At 38.6% G+C, this 20,957-nt stretch overlaps 1 protein-coding gene across 4 annotated transcripts; it reads right to left on the bottom strand.

Annotated features, from left to right (window-relative positions):
- Nucleotides 1-2,209: 2,209 nt before the first annotated feature.
- On the bottom strand, nucleotides 2,210-20,484 carry LOC121518856 (putative monooxygenase p33MONOX). 4 transcript variants are annotated; one of them, XR_005992674.1, is made up of 10 exons: nucleotides 17,987-18,127; nucleotides 14,590-14,719; nucleotides 14,406-14,470; nucleotides 12,154-12,329; nucleotides 11,942-12,056; nucleotides 10,534-10,661; nucleotides 9,643-9,746; nucleotides 9,322-9,497; nucleotides 9,113-9,197; nucleotides 5,273-5,354 (listed from the first exon to the last, which is right to left on the bottom strand). XR_005992674.1 is itself a non-coding variant. In XM_041801520.1 (9 exons), the coding sequence occupies exons 3-9, from the start codon at nucleotides 14,428-14,430 to the stop codon at nucleotides 5,140-5,142; spliced, it is 939 nt and encodes a 312-aa protein (XP_041657454.1). In that variant the 5' UTR covers nucleotides 14,431-14,470; nucleotides 14,590-14,719; nucleotides 20,412-20,484; the 3' UTR covers nucleotides 2,210-5,139. The 4 variants fall into 4 exon arrangements, 3 of the variants coding, with proteins under 3 accessions (XP_041657454.1, XP_041657453.1, XP_041657455.1); XM_041801520.1 differs by lacking the exons at nucleotides 9,113-9,197; nucleotides 17,987-18,127 and adding an exon at nucleotides 20,412-20,484 and having other exon boundaries at nucleotides 2,210-5,354; XM_041801519.1 differs by lacking the exon at nucleotides 9,113-9,197 and having other exon boundaries at nucleotides 2,210-5,354.
- Nucleotides 20,485-20,957: the final 473 nt, after the last annotated feature.

Below are 20,957 nucleotides of genomic sequence, written 5' to 3'. Positions count from 1 at the left end.
TAGTGTATTTCATTATTAACCATAATGTCAGGAAATCCAAGTTAGTCTTAACACAAGCTACCTGATTGTACAATGGAACCTGGATAAGGACCTGTGTCCACAGCCACAACCCTCCCATTCAGAGCGCCTCTCACCTGTGCTTGTAACTGCTAGGTTGGAAATATCACCAGGAGATTGTAAAACAATGTAAAGGATGTCAGTCCTGACATCAGCAGCAGCTATATGCCTGAAACTTTACCCTAAAAATGATGATTGGATGAGTTTCTCTTTCAACATTAGCAGAAGTCCTGTCTCTTCTTGATTCTGATTGGCTGAGAGCGCTGCAGGAGCGGCTCATGGTGCTGAAAGCACTGGACTACATTGGCCTTCTAATGAACAGGAGCTCTGCAAGAGCATGAAACAGCGACTGTGGACACAGACCTTCATACTTAATGGTTACGTGCAAGCTATCCCTGATTGGTCGATTCTTACTTACATTTATTTATTTATTCATTTTAAACTAAATGCAAAGGAGTTTGCCAATAGACACAGACTCAAAGGAACATTTAAGTTCAATATTGTGACATGCAATGATCAAAGTAACAACCTCAATTCCAAAAAAGATGGGGCGCTGTGTGAAATGTAAATAAAAATAGAAGTCAATTATTGTCAAATCTCATAAACCCATATTTTATTTATAATAGAACATAAACAACATTTAAAATGTTGAAACTGAAACAGTTTACCATTTTCGTGAAAATATTAGCTCAGTTTGAATTTGATGGCAGCAACACAGATCAAAAAAGTAGGGACAGGACAACAAAAGGCTGGAAAAGTAAGCGTTTTATGACTAGGTTAATAGGCAACAGGTCAGTAACATGACTGTAAAGATGTACAGAGGTTCACTAATCTGTGAAAAACTGGGTCTAAAATTTGTGGAACAATCTCAGAAAAATACTCCTCAGCAAAAATTATGAAGACTTTGAATCTCCCTCCATCTACAGTCCATAATATCATCAGCAGATTCAGAGAATCTGGAGAAATCTCTGTGAGAAAGGGACAAGGCTGAAGGCATTTAAGACAGTGATGATTCTGTACTGGAATCACTGCATGGGCTCAGGAACACTCCCAGAAATTGTCGTCTGTCAACACAGTTGGCCGTGCCATCCACAAATGACAGTTAAAGCTGGATCATGGAGAGAAGAAGCCATATGTGAACAGTATCAAGAAACATCGCTGTCTTCTCTGGACCAAAGCTCATTTAACATGGACTGAGGAAACATGGAAAACTATTCTGTGGTCAGAGGAAACCACAGACACCGTGTGCTGTGGACTAAAGAGGAGAGGGAGCATCCTGCTTGTCCTCCTGACTCGGTTCTAAAGCCTGCATCTCTGATGATATGGGGTTGCATTAGTGCCTATGGCGTGGGCAGCTCTAAAATCTAGAAAGGAACTATCAATACTGAAAAGTAGAGAGAGGTTTTAGAGCAACATATGCTCCCATCCAGACAACATCTCTGTCAGGGAAGGCCTTGACTATTTCAGCAAGCCGATGCTAAACCACATACCACATCCATCACAACAGCATGGCTTCACAGGAGAAGAGCCTGTGCGCTGAACTGGCCTCCCAGACCTTTCACCAGTAAAAGAAAATTTGGAGCATTAAAAAAGGAAAATACAGCAAAGAAGACCTAGCTAAAGTCCTACATCAGACAAGAATGGGACAACATTACTCTCCAGAAACTCCAGCAGCTGGTCTCCTCACTTCCCAGATGTTTATGTCCCTACTTTTTTGAGATGTGTTGCTGCCATGAATTTCAAAATGAGTTGATATTCTTCACGAAATGGTAAAATGTCTCAGTTTCAACATCTGATATGTTGTTTCTGTTCTACTGTGAATAAAGTGTGGGTTTATACAACCTGAAAATTATTGCATTTTGGTTTTATTTGCATTTTGCACAGCGCCCAAACTTTTTTTGGAATTGGGGTTGTAGTTATTTTAACCAAATTTTAAAAACTAAAGTTGTTATGAACCATCCAGTGTGATTTGACTGGTTTGATCTGTCTTTATGAATCAACAGAAATGATGGTAAACTGATGCCCTCTAGAGGAGGAAATATAAAACTACAACTACATGACATTTGACTGTTGAGATCACAAACCTTTGAAAATAAAAGTGCAATATCTGTTTTTTACTGAGTAAAATAAAGAGCCGAGTCTTGTTCATGTGACGAGAATGAAACATTTATTCTCAAACTATTTTGGCAAAGAAAAAGTAACTGTACAAAAACATCTTTAAACATCACGTGGAAAATAAAATTCAAGGATAAAACACAAAAATAACTCAAACACAGACACTACTGTACAGAGGATACTCAGGTGTGATTCTTCAGTCCAGGAGGGATTTAAAGGGAACAGCGTTACACTTTTAACACAGAGCACTCGTGAACACAAACCGTGAAACTAAACAGAGACAGTCATTTAATATTTAAGACTGACAGCAGAGTGTTTTCTTCTTTTAGTGTCCACAGAAGAACATCGAACAGCAGAATCACAGCGGCGAGTGGATCTGAAATGTTCACGCCATTAAACAGACTGCACTCTTGTATTTTTACGCATGAATCAACGCAGTAAGGAGACCGCCTGGACTTCACAATAAAAGTGCAAAAACAAAAATGACCAGTAAGGTGCTACATTTCATTAAACTCTGGTGTGATGCACATGCTTCATCCTGCAGAAACTTTGCTTAAAGCCAGTGAAGTGGCAGAATGGGAGCACTGTAGAGGCACTGACTGATGAGAACATGGTACATTTTTTCAATAAAATACAAAATCAGTCAGTTTCAGTCACTGTAAGGCAGTAAATCATTTTTTCCACAAGAATGCACAATGACTCAAAATAAAAAATGAAAGATTCGTTTTTTTTTAAGTTTCTGCAGGATGCAACAAGTTTGCACATCAGCCGTGCCTTCGTCAGCCAGCGTCACAACGCCAGATTCTTATAGAAAAAAATCAAATTACATCAATACCTTTTAACACCACAGCAAGAAAGACAGAAGTCCTAGGCTGCCAAAACAGAGTAACTTAATGACCAAAAATGCCAAAAAACTTAAATTTGTTTGTGCAGTTGACCAGTGGTGGCCCGCCCCAAGACCCATGCGAAAAAATTTACGTATTTTTGCCAGAAATCAACATCCATTTAAGTGTTTTTTTGGTAAAACCGTACAGGAACGCTTCTACAGGTTTTTTTTTTTGTAGAAACTCCAATGTGTTTCATCATGATTTTACTCATTATGTTAAAATCAAACTTTGAAAACTCAAAGTACACGAATGGGACTTCTCCACTATGACTTTTGGCTGCTCTGGAGCGGGGCAAAAGCAAGCCGGCCCGCCTCCAAGCGTGCCAAGGTGACGTCAAAGCGGTTCTAGACTGTCTAAAAATAAAATGCTTAAGATTTTTAAAGCATTTAGCCCAAGATAGAGTCTTAAATTTAACTGGCACTAGTAAAGCACTGCCCAATCCAAAGAAATGATTTCTGCTATCCTAGAGACCCATAGATAAATAATTAGAGGACTGTTCTTTAGCATCTATGCAGTAAAATTCTCTCTTTTTGATAAGTGTGAATTATTATTTCTTTATTGATTGCGGAGGGACAGAGAGAGAGAGAGAGAAAGGGAGAAGAACGGCGTATGGCGTCGTCGGTCTGCTCTTTGTATTTTGCTTTAAAACAATGTAAAGTCAATCAGATCAGACTGTGCAGAGACCAGACTGTAGAGCTCAATGAGGGCTCAGATGCGCCCTCAAACAGGTAGCTCAGTTGTTGTGGAAAAACAAATTTGGGGGTCGTGGACTGAAAAGGTTGAGAACCCCGGCATTAAGCTAACTCAGCTTGGTTGGTTTTAAAGCATGTGGTATTGGAAAGTATTGAGGTACTGATCATTTAGTCAACCTTTAACACAGAAGCACCAAAAACTCATCCTAAAAAAAACAACCAGAAACCTTCATATCTAACAGAGGGTGATGAAAAACAGAGGCTGACATATTAACAAAGCTCACACACTGAAAACTAAAACATGCTTGAAGCTTTCTCCTTCATATAATAATCTTAAAGTATCCGTGTGAGCCTTGTTTACATGTAGCTCTGACTTTTTCTCACACTTGAGGTGGAAATGCATTTCTTCTGATCCCCTGTCATTACAACAGGACATAAAAACTCAATTTATACATTAAAAAATCTAAAAATGAAAAAACAAAACAAAACAAAACAAAAAAACGGTGGAGCATTTCAGTGAGCAGGAGCTAAATTTCTCATTTCCTGAGCCGTTTTCATCTGTGTATTAAAAGTATGTTACAGAATTCATTTGGATTACTGCCCTGCTCAGGGAAATGTCCGATAAAAGCTGACAAATGAAATGTTAAAGAAAGGTGAAAGGGTCTAAAGAGTCTAAAGAGAGGGTATAAAGTGCATAAACAGGGGGATCATCTCAAACTAGGATCAGGATCTCCTTCCCCTTAAACTTAAACAAACCGTTCATCATGTCAGTATGCTGCAGTCTGATGTGACAGCTATAACAGTGAGGGATTAGATTTTTACAGCTAAGTGACTCTAAAAGCAGTGAAAGCAGATGGTAAAAGCTTAATTTTCTGATCCTTGAATGTTTGGAGGGTGAAGATTGATGGTACAGAGTTGATCTGGATGTTGGAGCTGCTTTCAAAGGACCCATGACATATTTTACATAATGTTATGGCCCTCAAAAGTGTCTGAGAAGGATAATTTAAACATTAAATTTGAGTTTCATCCAAGTTTATCACAACCAAAGTCTGATTTAAGAACAGAGATATCTGAACACAGTCCTAAAGGTTGTTTTCCTGATGTAAATTAAACTTGGTGCACCACTTTAGTTGGTAAAATCTGCAGATTTTATCAGTTTGTCAGGCTCACTATTTTACCATCTGTTGTTTGTGAGTTTGGTAAATATGGTGCCGTTATAATTAGGATGATAGACATCTACCTTCATCAGATTCCTGTTAACCCAAATGGCTTGACACATGCCATCTGACACGCTATCAGGTCAGAAATGTTCACATGACGAGAGTTTTTCCTGTGAGTGTTGTTCCATGGGACCTCTGGAGTTGGAGCGGCGGGTGTGATGAGTTCTCCTAGAAGCCAGAGGGCGTCAGGATGTTCATGTCTCTGTTTTTGAGCTTGTGCGGTCTCGACCCCTGCCGCCGACTCTCCACGATGGGGATCTCCATTTTGGGAGGAGTCACTGACTGCGCTACAGGCGCGTCACCCAGCCGTGTGGTCCCTGCCTTCATTACCTCCATGGGGGTTGGCTTCTGGGCGCCTCGGTAGGCCTGCACCGCAAAGCCTGCTGCGAGAAAAGAGAGGAGGAAAATGTTTAAGATTCAAATGATTTAAATGAGAAAAAGAGCCTGAAAACATTCGGCTGGGTCATCTACATGACAGTGTAGTGTAGATGGGTAGAAAAGGAGCATTTTAGAGAGGCAGAAAAGATGGTGTGCTGGGTCATTGTATAATATCAGATAAATAATCACTCTGTAAGGTTTAATATTTGACTGTTTATAATGCAGACTGACAGTGACTCAGCCAACATCTTCAGAGGTTATCTAATCACCGTTCCTATCACACCAAGGCAGGCATATTTTGTTACTGATCAGAGTGTTATAATTATAACAAGCAAACACTGCAGTGACACATTCAATAATTACTCAGTAACATGATAAGTATACATTACAGCAGTGATACTCAACATGTGGCTCTTTTATGTCTTATGTCTTGAAATATTATTCCTCAGAGCAGCTGAAAAAAGGGAAACTTTGCCCTCAGAAATTACTCATTGCTCATCATTTGAGTTTCCCTCACTTCTACAGTAGGCTTTAATTGTCAACTTAATGGTGAACCTTTTTTTTTTTGTCTGTTTATTTCCATTGCCCTTATTTACATGTTTTCCCCTTTTTTGCCACTGTTAATCTCTTTTCACTGCCTTTACCCCAATGTTGCCATTTATCTAGTTTTTGCACATTTTTGCCTCTTTTATGTACTTTTTGCACATTTTTGCCACTTTTTACTCATTTTTTTCCACATTTTGCAACCTGTGACTCCTTTTAGTCACTTCTCATCCATTTTTTTTGCCACTTTTTGACCATTTTTCCCCCTTTAACTTATTTTTTGTTCCACTTTAACCCATTTTGACCCTGTAGACTGTGGCTCTTGCAAAGGTATTTTTCAACAGTTTGGCTCTTTGGTGGAGCAGGGTTGAGTAACACTGCCTTACGGCCTCCTCTTCTGCAGAAGAAAATGTTTTTTTTTTTCATGCAAGATAATGTTTTCTAGTCTGCTCATTCACAAAGGTACTTTATCTGCTCCCCCTTGCACTGAATTGTTTATGATTTTCCTTAATTTTACAAATAAAATAAAGTCTTCACAAAAAAGTTGGTACTTGATCACACTGTAGCGACTGTTTTGGAAAAAAAAGAAAAAAAAAATTGTATTAACTATTAATATCGTTTTGCAATTATTCAAAACCAGCATTGTAAATCCATTTCAATATTTTTGATTGATCATGGAAGAGGCTGGGATTAATCTTGTTTAGTTAAAATTTTAATACACTTGCATTTACTTTTAAAATATTTGCAGAGCATCACATTAAAATGTAAAGAAAGCTACAAACATTGTAACAGCGTGGGTGATTTAGGAATTTAGTTGACCGGTCATCTCAAGTGGGACCGAAGCCACCCGTGCAAACTCCTGGTTCAGCACCTGCTGCCCAGCAAAATTACCTGGGCCGTCCAGGTAACCACTGCTGTAAAACATCAGGTATCACAGCTGTGTTTTAAGTTCCAAATCGAACAGCTTCTGTAGCTGTGAATATCTGCTCTCTGTGATTTGCTTGATTTCATTCATTTACCCCTTAAATTAAAGTCATTAAAATCTTGTAGTTGTTTCTACCTACCCGTACTCATCCATGAGAAGAGAGTCTGATCGCTCTCATAACAAACTGAAGCGTTCCACATGTTGAAATCTAGATGTTGTATCTCTGCAGCAGTCAGATGCGACAAGTGTGAGTCTCGTTCTCTGACTTTTATAGCTCACGGCTGCAGAAAAAATCTGTTCCACTATTAGTAAATAGGAAGCCAATAAGTAACCAGACTCAGAGGGCTCTCAGTGCCACATTTTTGCTCAGTGTTTACAGTCAGTCTGAAGGTCGTTGGCTCGCCTATTAACCCAAATCTTAGACATAACAGCTTACATAAACACAGGGAGAAAGTCTAACCAGATCAGAGTCCTTACATCAGAGGTCACCTGGATTCACTTCAGCTCTTGTGTTTCTTTTTTAAGTCTTTGTGCTAGAAAAATTAGGACTGTGTAAAATCCAGCTAGAGACAGTCTAGTCAGGTCTCTCAAGTGGCAGCATTCAGTAAAAATTAAGGTTGTCCCAATCAGCACTTTTCGCTTCCGATCCTGATCTGATCTTTTAATATTGAATATCTGCTGATACCAGAGTCCCGATCCGATATCCATAATTACTTGGATTAGAGTTTCAATTGTTTTTGTTTACAAAAATAACTGAAGTAAACACAATAACCACTAGATGTCTCAAATTTATTCCATTTAACTCAGAACAGCCAACACTGTTGTAAAAACAAAATCATATTTCTGCTCAGAATGGTGTGTTAGCTCTGTTTCACTTTAATAATCCGTCAGTAAATAAAGTTGTATATTAATTTGACTGTATTAGTCACAACAAAAACTGAAGTCAAAACAGTTTAACTTGAATAGGATCAAAAACATACGAATCAAACAGATTCAAAACAATTCCTATTAAAATGTAGCAGCTTAATCTGAGACATGAACCACAACATTAACACTGCAAACCCAAATATCAAATACAAGGCACTCTTGCTATTTCAGTGCAATTTCTAAAGTGCAACTGGAGCTGCAACATCACGTTTTCCTTCCTCACTTTTCTTTACCCATTGTTACTTTAAAATTAAGTGAAGCTTCTTGTTTAGGAACATTCTCGATGGCCTTCTTTACATGCCCTGCTGTGTGAGACCCACTAAACTGGCATGCATGTAATACTGCACGCTTTAACTCAAGGTGGAGGAAAAACCCTAAAAAATCCTAAAGATACATAAGATTAGGCATGTAGAGCCCTAATGGTTCTTCACAGGTCCTGATGTTCCACAACCCCTGGTTGAAGAGAGGAGGGAGGGCGGCCAGAGTCAGTGTTGACACATTTGACATGTACGTGTGTCGCTCAGCAGACAAGGTCGAGCTTAACAGCATTTCTTTTGTCTGGGCCTTTGCAACCCTGGTAATATGCCCAGCAACCACCAACAGTTTTCAGGTGCCTAGATTATACACATGACAACCAGGGGGTTGTGGCAACCCTCCTACCCGCCCTAACAGTACCCTAGGCTATGTTTAAGCACCACATCTACCCATAACTCCACCCTAAAGCTGTGGTTTTTGTTTTGTTTTCATCAGATTATTTTTCCATGCCCTTGGTAATGCACCAAGACATCCAGAGCATTACCTGAGTTGTATAAATCCTCCTCCCCGTCCAATGGGGCCCTTAGGTGGGCGTACTCGCTATTACAGCCTTACTTCAGCCTCAAATTTCAGCCCAAACATGCCTAAAACTTCTGCACAGTACTGTATATGTTTGCACACTACTCTTGAATGTGCACAACTGGTTTCAACTATGCTTCAAACAAACTCAGGTACAGAGGGGGTTCCTGGTCTCTGGCACCTTTATTTTGGGGGCCACAGGCTGAAAAGGTTGAGAACCCCTGCTACACAAAACAAGATAAAATTCCCCGTAGGGTGCCATACCAGTGGACAAAAAAATAGTCGAAGTGCACTATATGGTGCTTTAAAGTTGACAAAATACATGTCCTCCAGAGTGCCTTCCAGTGGTCTTCATGTGATAAAATACGTTCCAGGGTGCAATACCAGTGGTGAAAATGTGGTCAAATTCAATTTTGGGTGCCCTTCCAGTGTTCAAATATGACCAAGTACCCTCTGGGTGGCCCTTACATTCAACACATTTCAGTAAAGTCCCCTCTAATGCACCCTACCGGTGGACAAAATATAGTAAAGTACCTTGAAGTGTGACTTCCAGTGGACCAACTTGGTAAAGCGCCCTCTAGGGTGCCCTATAAGTGGTCAAAATCTGGAACAGCATTGTCTAGTGTGGACAAAACATGGTTAAGTAGCCCTAGTGCCATGTAAAAATATATGAACGTATGTCCCGTTAGGGCTTCCCTACCACTCTTTTCTTTCACCCCAGTCAGTCAGGCGATGTTGTTTACCTGCAGTAGTGGAGTCTGATCCCAGGTCAGAGGTGGATTTGTGTACATGCGGCCGCGGACCAAACATACTCCAGCGTTCAACCGCGCCTCCAGCCGTTTCTCCGCCTCCTCCCATGTCGATGCTGCTGCTGGAGGAGCTCATGCTTATCTCTGAACCCGTGCTGCTGAACCAACTCCTACAAAAACACACATGCTGTGAGTAAACTTGGCCTGGTTATTGATTCTTAGTGTTCATATCCGACAACCAGGTCAGCAGTCAGACACGTTCTCAAAGATACGGGTTACAGGATGGGGACACAACTCCTGTGTTTGTGCTCCTACCTGCGGAGTTGTCTAGGGGAGGTGTGTGGTGTACTAGCGGGAGTGGACTGGGAGGAGGCGCTCTGATGCTCTTCTCTGGCCTCCAAACTCTGGATCTGCAGTTTCTAAACAGAAACAAGGTATGTAATATGGATGTGACATAAAATCAACCAATAATCCTTATTTTTATACTGCCAATTCATGACCAAAATCATCTTAAAACACACAAGAGGAAGATTCAGAAAATGAGGGAAATGCAGGAAGAGAGAAGAGGAAGACGTAGAAAGATATAAAAGGAAGACTAATAAAAAACAGAGAGGGAGATAGAGAACGAGAGAAGAGGGAAGATGTAAGATGTAAGTTGAGGATGCAGAAAGAGAGAAGAGGGAGATGTAAGGAAAGAAGAGAAAGATTAAGGAATAGAGGGGAGAAATGAAGAGATGAAGGAAGAGAGATATGGAGGTACAAAAAGAAAAAGTTACATTCAGAAAATGAGAAAAAAGGGAAATTCAGGGTGAGTCAAAAGGGAGATGAACAAAAAAAGGGGAGATTCACAGAATAATGAAATGGAAGTGCTGCTTCTATCATAGAGAAACCTTGGAGTTTTAGAGAGCCTTATCTGACCATATCAATTCAAAATAAGCCACAAAGTCCATCAAGTCTTAGTTATGTTTGTGTGTTCTTAAATGTTCTGACTCTGTGACTGTGTTTCCTGTTAACAAAACCCTGAAGCATGAACAAGAGTGGCCTGCTCAGGCCTGGAGCAATGCGAGCGAATGGTCATGCCTCAGTATGGTTCGGTTGGTTTGGAGATAAATAATTCAGGAGAAAGAGTGATGATAGTGTAAAAGTCATCTTTACCTCTGTTATACCTTTGTAGTTTTGGTCTAAGTGTACAGATTTGTGTCTTACCTGGAGGGATTCAGGAATACGGCGGTGGTGTCTCGTCTCCTCAGCAGTGAGGCCTTTGTGAGGCGTGTAGCTGGTGTCGCTAAGCCCCACCCTCTGCTCAAACTTGTACATGCTTTCATGAGTCTGCTCTGGTCGGCAAAGAGAACAGAAAGGTTTTTTTGTTATGTTCAAAGGGAACTTAATGTATATTAAATAACAGAAATTCCAACGGTTAAGCCTCGGAATATAAGCTTAGGTATATCCTGAATCTCAGTGACGATAATGGTTGTAAAAACTACAAAATTTCATGTTGAAGAAAAGATAACAAATTCCTCAAGAACACGGGTGTCAAACTCAAGGCCCAGGGGCCAAATCCAGCCTGTGAAACAGTTATACCTGGCCCACAAGATCATATCATATTTGTATTATAACTGGCCCATCAGTATGAGGTCTGCAAATTTCCTCCAGAATAAAAATGTAAACTTTAACATGATTATTTAAAATATCTTTGTGAAGCCATAAAAATCTGAAAAAGTAAAGAGTAAGAAAGATTTCATAAAAAGTCAAGAATGTGGGGAAAGAAATTAATTTGTGTTATATTTCATATTTTCAGTTTTCCATCTCAAGATTACAACTCAAACTCATGATTTTGACTTTTCATTTCATGCTTTGACCTTTTCAACTCAGAATTTGGACTTTAATTGTCACATTCCCAATTTTAAATTCGAAGTCATGTTTTGACATTTTGAACTCCTTAGTTTGGCTTTTTAATCCCATGTTCTAACTTTTAAAAACATTATTTCTTTTTTTTCATATTTTGACATTTTAAATGACTGAGTTTTACTTTTAATATCATATTTTGTGCTTTTACACTCCCAAATTTGAATTTAAATCATATTTTAAACTTTTTAAATCATCATTTTGAATTCTAGCTCATATTTGACATTTTCAACACCTAATTTTTGGCTTTTTTAATCCCATATTTTGACCTATCAGACTCACAATTCAAAATTTTAAGTCATATTTTGACATTTTTAATTCATGATTTCAAATTTGATCTCGTATTTTGACCTTTCAAACTTATGATTTCAACTTTCTCCTCATATATTTGCTCTTTAAAAACATTATTTTTCTATTTTTAATATTGTGTTCTGATCTTTTGAACTAATATACTGGAACTTTTATCCTAAATTTCAGCCTTTAAACTTATCATTTTAACTTTTTTTTAATTCCCAAATGATTTGTCATCAGTGCTGTTGACCCTGTTAGGCCCTCAGGTTAGACCTAAATCCAGAATCCGGCCCCTGCTGTGATTGAGTTTGACGCCCCTGCTTTAGAATCTTTTGTAAAGTTGCTGTAATGTCCGTTTCTGAAGTCTGTTTTCAGCTTTTACTATCTTTATTATGTAGTATCGCTGATTTGAACTTACTGGTGATGAGAGAATTCATGATTATGGAGGAGGCCTTGGCTTTCACTACAGTTGGTGACCTGGAGGGGGTGCTCTCATGCACTACAGGCTGACTCACTACACCACTTTCATCCTCCTGGTAAAAAATAATCATTATGTATTTCTGATGAGATTAACAGTGATGTAACGGTGAATCAGCAGCCTTGGGTTGACTGTGTCTTAAAGTGTCTCACCTCAGCCAGGTGTGTGAACTTCCTGTCCGGTATGATGGGTCGCCTCCACAGGTTGTTGATGCTGATGTCATGGGGGGGCGTGGACATGGGGGCCTCCAGATTATCGTCATAGCTGAGGGCTCGCCGGGTCATCCCGATGGGAAGTTTCATCCCGCCCATCCCAGAACCCTCGATGGCTGCAGAGACACAACAAGACGACTAAATGACTCATTTTCTTCTTCTGATTTCTCCTTAAAAGCTCTCTAAACTGCTCTATCACACTACATCAAGCAAACGGCACAACGGACAGATACAAACAACTTAAAGCTATATATGGCTATAAATGGCCAGGTCTGGTTTCCTCTCACAATTGCCTGTACATTCTGTCGATATACTAGACAAAATGAAAAAAAATTTCAATTCATAATCTATCTATCTATCTATCTATCTATCTATCTATCTATCTATCTATCTATCTATCTATCTATCTATCTATCTATCTATCTATCTATCTATCTATCCTTCCAGCATTTGTGATCTTTGAGTCACACATCCTCCAAATGCCGCGGTTTCAAGGAAGACTTAAGTTTTGATAGTTGTGTTTAAACTAGATTGTGAATAACGAAAGATGTAAAAACTCCCTCCTTTTTTGTGTTTAGAACAGCATAAAATATGGACAACACTCCAAGCCAGTCTCTCAGTTTAGCTGATAGCTAGAAACTGGTTTTCATGCAGCACTTCTTTAGTAATGGGAATTCCACAGACAGTAACTACTGATAGAAAATGTGACAAATAGCATGAGTGTTTGATTATTGGGGAAACTAATCTCATCAGATTTATCTGGTGTGACAGACTACAATCTGTGTAATCCCCTGCTATGGAGTGTTTCTCCTGCCTGCTAGTGTAATCCAATCTACAACCTCCAATATAAAAACACAAACCAACAGATCGGTTCAATCTAGAATGGAATCAAAGACTGAGACATAGGAGGCAGGGTTTAGGTGGGTCAGGATTAGGAGTGAACAATACTAGAAAACTTGATATTGCAATACTATTTCCATGACATATATACTGTTTTTTTATTTTAAACAAAAAAATAGAACTTCACCAAGTCATTTTCAGTTATTAAATTTAAACATCCCTCCTACTTTCATTGTAGTCTATGTTTTGGTAAAGACAACATGATTCTTTATAAACCTCCCAAACTATTTATGCTTGTTATTTTGTTGCTGTAGCTTCACCACTTTTAACACTGTCAAAGTTACTTTTAGTCTACATCAGTGGTTCTCTACGTTTTCAGCCCGGGACCCCAGAAATATAGGTGCCAGAGACCGGGGACCTCCACTGTACCTGAAGGTGGCTGAACACAACCATGCACATTCAAGAATAGTCATGTGCAGAAAAGGCTGCCCATTGGGGGGCAAAATCATGCTCCATTGTTAAGTTAAGCTGTGGTATTTTATATTTAACCTGAAAAATAACCACTCTTATCAAAGAAACAGATTTTAATTCTTTTGTAAGTAGCCCTCTTAAAAAATTAATTCCTTTTGTTAAAACAGAATTGAAATATGTTAAGAATAACTAAAATGGGTTAATAATAACAAAAAATGGTGGGAAAGATGTTGAAATCAGATTTAGATTTTACTAACTGTAGCACACATAGAGCTCAAAACCTGTCCATTAACAGACCATGTATGTGGCTGCGGCATTACAAGCATTGGGACAAAGTGCTGCTTATGGCTGGCATACACTCCTGAAAAAAGATCTGCCTCGAGCTTCATGTCGGTGTATCTATGACAACGACAGCGTCGCCTTAAGCCTGAATATTTATACATGCAGGGAAACACATTCACGGCACTCAGTTGATCCCCACTTCACTTATTATGAGACTACCGGCATCAACTGGCTTCTTTGGTTCATGTTTTATTTTAGTTTTACTGAAAGCTATTATGTTGTTGTGATGTATTATTTAAAGAGTTTAGGAGATTCTCTCTAAAGAAGCATTAGCAAAGTTAAGTACTGTATGGAGATGAGGCTACCCACGGTCAGCTTCTCTGATTCATTCCAAACGGATGTAACAGCCCTTTTTAATGAGCTGGCTTTGTGTAAAAGGGGGTTGTGCCATGCTAAAACAGAAAAAACCTCCCCAAACTATCAACCAAAGCCCAAACATCATTGTACTCCCTGTATAGGAACTGAAAAGGTCAAACTTAAACCATGAAAACAGACCAAATGTGAAACATTGTGTGACTTCTGCAGCAGTAAAAACCCACCTGGTAACTCTCCTGAGCCAGACATGATTTCAGTCAGACAAAGAACGAGATGAACAGGACAGGACCTGGAAAAAGACAGACGAGGATTATGTCTAAATAAAAGATTACTACAGAGATAAGAAGATATGAAATGAGGCACTAAAACACAATATTTACAGCATTATAGAAGAGTTTATTTAAGTACCTTCCTACGGTGAAGCTGTGAGGCGGGTTTGCTGGTGAAATGGAGGTGGAAACCGTTACATTGGTCTGTCACAGGAAGACAAAGTCTTCTGGCATTGCATTGTGGGTAAGCAGCCAGGCCAGGGAAGGAACTGAAAGGAGACAGGAGAGGTCAGATGTCAAGTGTTCTACAACCAAACTGTAATGATTCTGCATTTAAAGAGTTCACTGATTTAAAATTAATTTGTGATTTACACTGACTGTGGAAATATTTTTTTAAAGATTTATTTTTTGGCTTGTATGCCTTTATTGATAGAGGAGGACAGTGGGTAGAGCTGGAAACAGGGTGAGAGACTGGGGAGAGACATGTGGAAAGGGCCACAGGCCGGACTCGAACCCTGGCTGCCTGCATGGGGGTACATGGGGTACTGAGTTACTTCAGGAGGGACAATCAAACCAAACCAAACCACTAGGCCGATGGTTCCCAACATGGGGTACAGGACCCCTGGAGGTCTTCCTCCTGAAGTAACTCAGTTTACCTGCTAAGTGTGAAAACAATGCTGCAACTATAAATCACTGCCAGCAGCCTGAAAAAATCCTTCAGCAGAGAAAAAACCTGAAGTTGGAGCACTTCATAAGAGAACTGATTTAAAAACGCGTAGCCTATAGGCATGTACTCTGCTTGCTGGTCTTGGTCTGGTGATAGTCTGACCTGCTTCTTGTATAATGTGGTTTTTAAATTTATGGCAGAAATATTGTGCACCACAGGAAAAAATTCAAAAGGTATAACAGAACTAAAAACTGGATACCACTCAGTCCCACTTTAAAGAATGATGATGAACAAGGAAAAAACTTCAGCTGAAGATCTGGTAGTGCCTAAAATTCCACCAACTTGTTATATAAACAACTAGTATATACCATCATTAATATATACCATCATTAAAAGCTGACGTTTGGGATGTAGGATTTTGCTGGTATGATTTTGGTATCTGCAGATATTAGCTTGAAAATGAAAATATCTGCCAATATATAGGGATTGCGATTTAAAATGCGATTATTTTTCGGTTCCTCATCTTATATATTTTTCAATGAGTACAAGCAAGAAATCATTCTAAATTATAATGTACATGATATAAGTTACACTAGGGAAAATGAATAAAACAAATATCTAACTGTGAATATTTGGCACTATTGCAAATTCGATATCAATTGCTATATTGGAGAGGATAACCATAATTATGTCAATCGCATTTTAAATAAGACAAACATATACGTATAGTAATGCAGGTATTTTTATTCTAAAAATATGAAGTTTGTATTATATGCATAAAATCTCTGCTGCAAAAAACTTTAAAGAATTATTGCAACTTTAGTGATTTGTAAATTGCAGCAAGCCATATAGTGACTTAATCTAATTTGCGATTAACTGCCTAGCCCTACTAAAAATCAGCCTATATCAGCGGTAAATATCAGCCGTATGAACAAATGGATTAGTGAATTTTTAGGCTGGAGCAACAGACCTACATCAGCTGGAGCCTTTTTTCTTTATTTATCATCATTCCTTACACTTTAAAGTCTGTTTGAAGAACGGAAGATTGTTGATTTGTTCAAACTCAAACTTTACATTGTGTGTTTTAGGGATGGCAGCTTTAGGTCTGAACTATATCTAAATATCAGTATCAATATTGGCACATGGGACATCCGCAATAAAACAATATCACACATTCCTAGTTGATATATTGGTTGCACATATCAGCAAGAGTTTTCATATCTGCCAATTAGGGCTGGGAAATTAATGGAAAATCAGATTAAATCGCAATATGGCCTGCTGCAATTTTAAAATCACAGAAGGTGCAACCTGAAATTTGTGTCAAAAAAGCAGTTTAAAACTTTTTTTTTTTTGCAGCAGAGATGTAATGCATTACAGATCATGCAATCATCCACAGGCAATTTTTTTAGAATAGTCTACAAAAATCCTACTTTTTATACGTTTTATTTATTAAATATGAGAATGACATAATATTGTGTTGGTTATACTATAGAATGATGTATTGCTTGTGTTTGTTGGTTAAAAAAACATAATATAAGGAGCTTAGGAAATAATCACATATCAAATCGCAATTGCAGTACTGGAGGAAAAAAATAGCAATTAGATTTTTTTCTCAAATTGTTTACCCCTACTGAAAATATTGATATAATTAGCTTTTTGAGCTAATACAGTATCTGCTGACACATTATAGCATGGCTGATAGTATCCTGCAACCCTTTATTTAGTGTTTTATATATTTCTCTAAACATTTCAAATGCATCTTTCTTGCCTGTCTTTTGAAAGACACTTCATTTCAAAGCCACCCTCATAAAATCCATGTTATGCTGATTAAAATGATTCTTGTTGCTATACAAACAAAACAAGCTTATTTCCTCCATCTAAAATGGATACCTGATAAAACATGCTGAGAGAAGAACAGTGTGATTATGGCAATAAAGAAGGAATATAAAGTGAAATGGTTAAAGTGTAGAAGCATGACCAGAGGAGCCTATAAACAGCAGAGCCTGCAGGATTATTCCAGCAGATGACGGCAGACAGGCTGGATTACATAACACCTGCTGCTGCAGCATCACACACTCTACATCAGTGGTAAACACCACAGGTTTGTCTCCAAATTTAACCCTTAAATTTGTCCCACAGGACCTGTCAAGCTAGGCTTGTAGTTAGTAATCCAGCTCCTATAAAGTGGACCTAATGGCAAATAAATTAAAACTAGTATCTAAATTAAAAAGACTGGATAACACTGTGTCACGCAGATTGTTTGAGCACTGGTTCCTCTATTTAACGTTTATATAATTTCAGCAAACAGTTAAATAAATAAATGTCTATAATCACTCCATCTCAGAGAAAAAAGACACAACTTTAACGACAGGGATTTATAAGCTGTATCCTCATGAGACGTGCTATTCCAGGTATTTTATTAGTTGATTAAACAGATACAGTCGTCCATTGTTTAACAGCTCATAATTTACATAAAATGTTATACTGAAAAAATATCCCAATCATCTGAGAGCATCTAACATTTAAAGGTTGGTCGTTTCTTTTAGTGTTTCGATGTAAGAGGAAACTCGAACAGCCACCATTAAAACGTCTGTTTTTAAAAAAAAAAGATCCTTCTTTGCCTAATTTCCTCAAGCCGAATGAAAAAAACTATAGTTACACGTTGACGTCTCTAAATTTTGACTTTAAAACCGAATACGTCAAACAAACAACGCTAAATCTTTTAATATCCTGTTATTTGTAAGTAGTTCGGCGGTTGCTCGTCCTCTGATAGCGGAGCCAAAGGATGAAGGACGAGACACCATAACTTGTAACGAGGATGCTTAAACAAGGAGGTGTTTTCATCCTAATGTACTTTGTTTTATCTCACCGGAGGTAATGGCGGCTTCAGGACGACGACTGAAGCATTGGTGACTCTCCAAAGTCGACTGGACAGCGGAGAAAAGGGCAGTGGAGTTGGATAGCAGCCATTATTGTGTCCGATGAATAACGCCAGCTTCCTCGATGGATATCACGGTACAGTGCGTTGGCAGCTCTCGTGGAGTATCGCGAGAGAAAGGGGCAAACGGGAAGAGTGCAGAAAATCTTCCAAAACTTAAAATGACATAAATACGCCCCAAAAATGTTGTGTGGCTAAAAATCAAATAAAAACCTCCTGACGGCTGATTCTATTTAGGCATCAAATGTGTGGCAAAAGGCAATGACAAAAACATTTCTTTAAACCAACTAAAAGTATGAGGATAATTAAAAAAATAGACAAATACCATAAAAAAATGATAGAAATATGGGTAATATATGAAAAAAAATATTGGCTTTAACTTGCTTCTGTATTGTCATTCCTTCTTTTTTTTTGTTTTCAACAGAGGTCCTCGGCTGCATCCAGGTCCCTCTCCGTCTTCCTGCAGATGCTGTCTGTCACTGTAGTCTGTCACCATAACAGTGAATCGGGATCTCTTTAACTTTACCACAGGGTGAAACAGCGCCACCCAAATCTCCATTGTGGCCAAAAATATATTACATCCGTAGTTATAAGAACTACCATGGAAAATGAATGGGAAAAGATAAGGAGATTAAGGACTTCTGTTCGCGATGCTCGTTTACTGGTGACGGTTCAAAACCGGGCTGAAACCTTCTCAAAACATTAGTTTTAAGTCAATTTCACTTGTTTCATTTGTTTTTGTTAAAACTGTTATTGTTAAATGTATTCTACAGCACATTTGAACACATTCATCGTTTGTAGGATTATATTCATGACCTGAAGCAGGGCTAATCAATTAAAATTCAAAGAGGTCTAGTCAGAGAAAATGTATTAAACCAAAGGTCCGGGACGTCATAATATCTAGCTAGCCAAAATCCGTTTTAATATTTTGGAATTCCGTTTTTTAACCTTTCCACTAATTTTACCACGAAAAAGAATGCCCTGTTTATGTAAACAAATAAAGTGTTCACTAATTAAATAGAAATAACCTTAAATTTATAGAAAAAGGGCCAGTTGGCCAATGAGCCACAGTTTTGATAACCCTGACATAAAATAACTATAACCAGTGTAACAGTCAGATATTTCCAACATAGAACACATCCACATGTATAATCACATCTTAACTGATGTTTGTAACGTAAATGAAGAAATCCTTCTGTTCTCTCAGACAGTGACAGTAACTTAATAAGAAGGTCCCATTAAAGTTAAATGGTTAAAAGTAAACCTGTTACCTAAAATTTCTTTACTCTCGCAATATGTAAAAATCCATGCAGTTTGATACTGCATTGTGTTTTACTCCTGACTGTAACTTTTCTCTCCTCATCTCTCTCCATCCTCAGTGTCCGTCCGTCTGCTTTATATTAGACTACCTTAATGCAGACACGTATTGGGTCGTTAAGCAACTACAGGGAACTACAGTATCTACAGGAGGAATTGACCTATGGCTAAGTCCCACCCTCAAATGCTATGAGCCAATCACAGTGCGTATAGCCACCAATACACTCAGACATCGGCTGCCTGGACGTCTATTGAAATGAAGAGGAGAAAATCAGTTTTCGTCTGGTTTTATGAGGGTTTTTTTTTTTTTAGATTTAAAGTTTAAAAATGGTCAAACGGTGTTGATGGGGTACATGCGACTCCAACACAAGGTATCAAGAGAGGCTGGGCGAAGGATTGTATTTTTTACCCGTTCCTAAGTCACATCTAAACCGAGAAAAGTGTCTTCTTTGGATAAAAGCTTTGCAGTAGACCACAACTAACTCAGTGTGGATTAAATTAACAACATCTCTTCTAAGGTAAGCCAACATCGTATTTGAGGCAGCATATTGTCACTTTGCTGGAAAGAAATATAAAGTTATCTTTAACATCTCTGACGTTAGCTAAAGTTAGCCTAACGTTAGCTCCTAGCTGCGTTGTTGTTGTGTCACGTTGTTTGTTGGGAGTTCATTGGCATTCTTTGTTCTAGTTTTTATCCTTTGGTGGTCGTAGCTGTTGTCCAAAGGTCTTTAGTTAAACTAACGTTAACTTCTGGAACTTAGCTTCGTGAACTTATCTGTAATAGCCGAGATAACAAACGTTGGCAAACGTTATGCCAGTGATACTCAACCCGCGGCTCGCGAGCATGGGCTCTTTAGTGACCAGTCGCGGCCCTTTTAAGGCTTACTTGAAAAAAAAACACCTTTATCTTAAAACATTTATGAAGGTAAACACTGTCATCAGTAAAGATTCGTGGTAAACCTCATTTTAACACCGTAGTTTCCATGATATCAGTCATGGAAATCTAACAGATAAAGGCATATGTTTGTAACCTACTCACAGGTCATAACAGCGACAGCATTAGAAAGTTGTTCTCCATTTCTCCTACTTGTCTCTGCGCTGTGACGCATGAGTGTGTGCTGTATGAAGCTCTCTGTCAGGATGGATCCAGCGGGATTTTAAAGGAGCGACCGACAACAAAAAAGTCCTGCGCAGCCTCTGCATTGAGGTCTGCTGTCTTATGTTCAAATTGAAGCTTCCCATTTCCTCGTTTTAACTTTGTCTCCAGCCACATCTGCAGATGCTCTCTCACACCCAGATCTTATGACAATTACGCTGATGCACATCATCAACGAGCATAACTCACATGGATTACACATGGAGATAACGTCTTATGTAATATCTAGTTAAAGTTGTTAAAACATGGGTGTTTTATTTGATCTTTAATGCACTAATGATTATAAATATTGTCAAAAGAGCAGAAATGTAAAACCAAAGCTCCAAAATGAGGAAGGGTGAAATGATGTTTCTGGAGAGCTGCAGGTGTGAGGCAGGGCTGGTTTTAGTCATTTGGAGGCCCAGAGCAAAGACCAATATGAGGCCCCTC

This window comes from Cheilinus undulatus, linkage group 12 (genome assembly GCF_018320785.1).
Source record: "Cheilinus undulatus linkage group 12, ASM1832078v1, whole genome shotgun sequence".
Lineage (NCBI taxonomy): Eukaryota > Metazoa > Chordata > Actinopteri > Labriformes > Labridae > Cheilinus > Cheilinus undulatus.
Note: the sequence above shows the minus strand (reverse complement) of the source record. Positions and strands in the feature narration are given on the sequence as shown.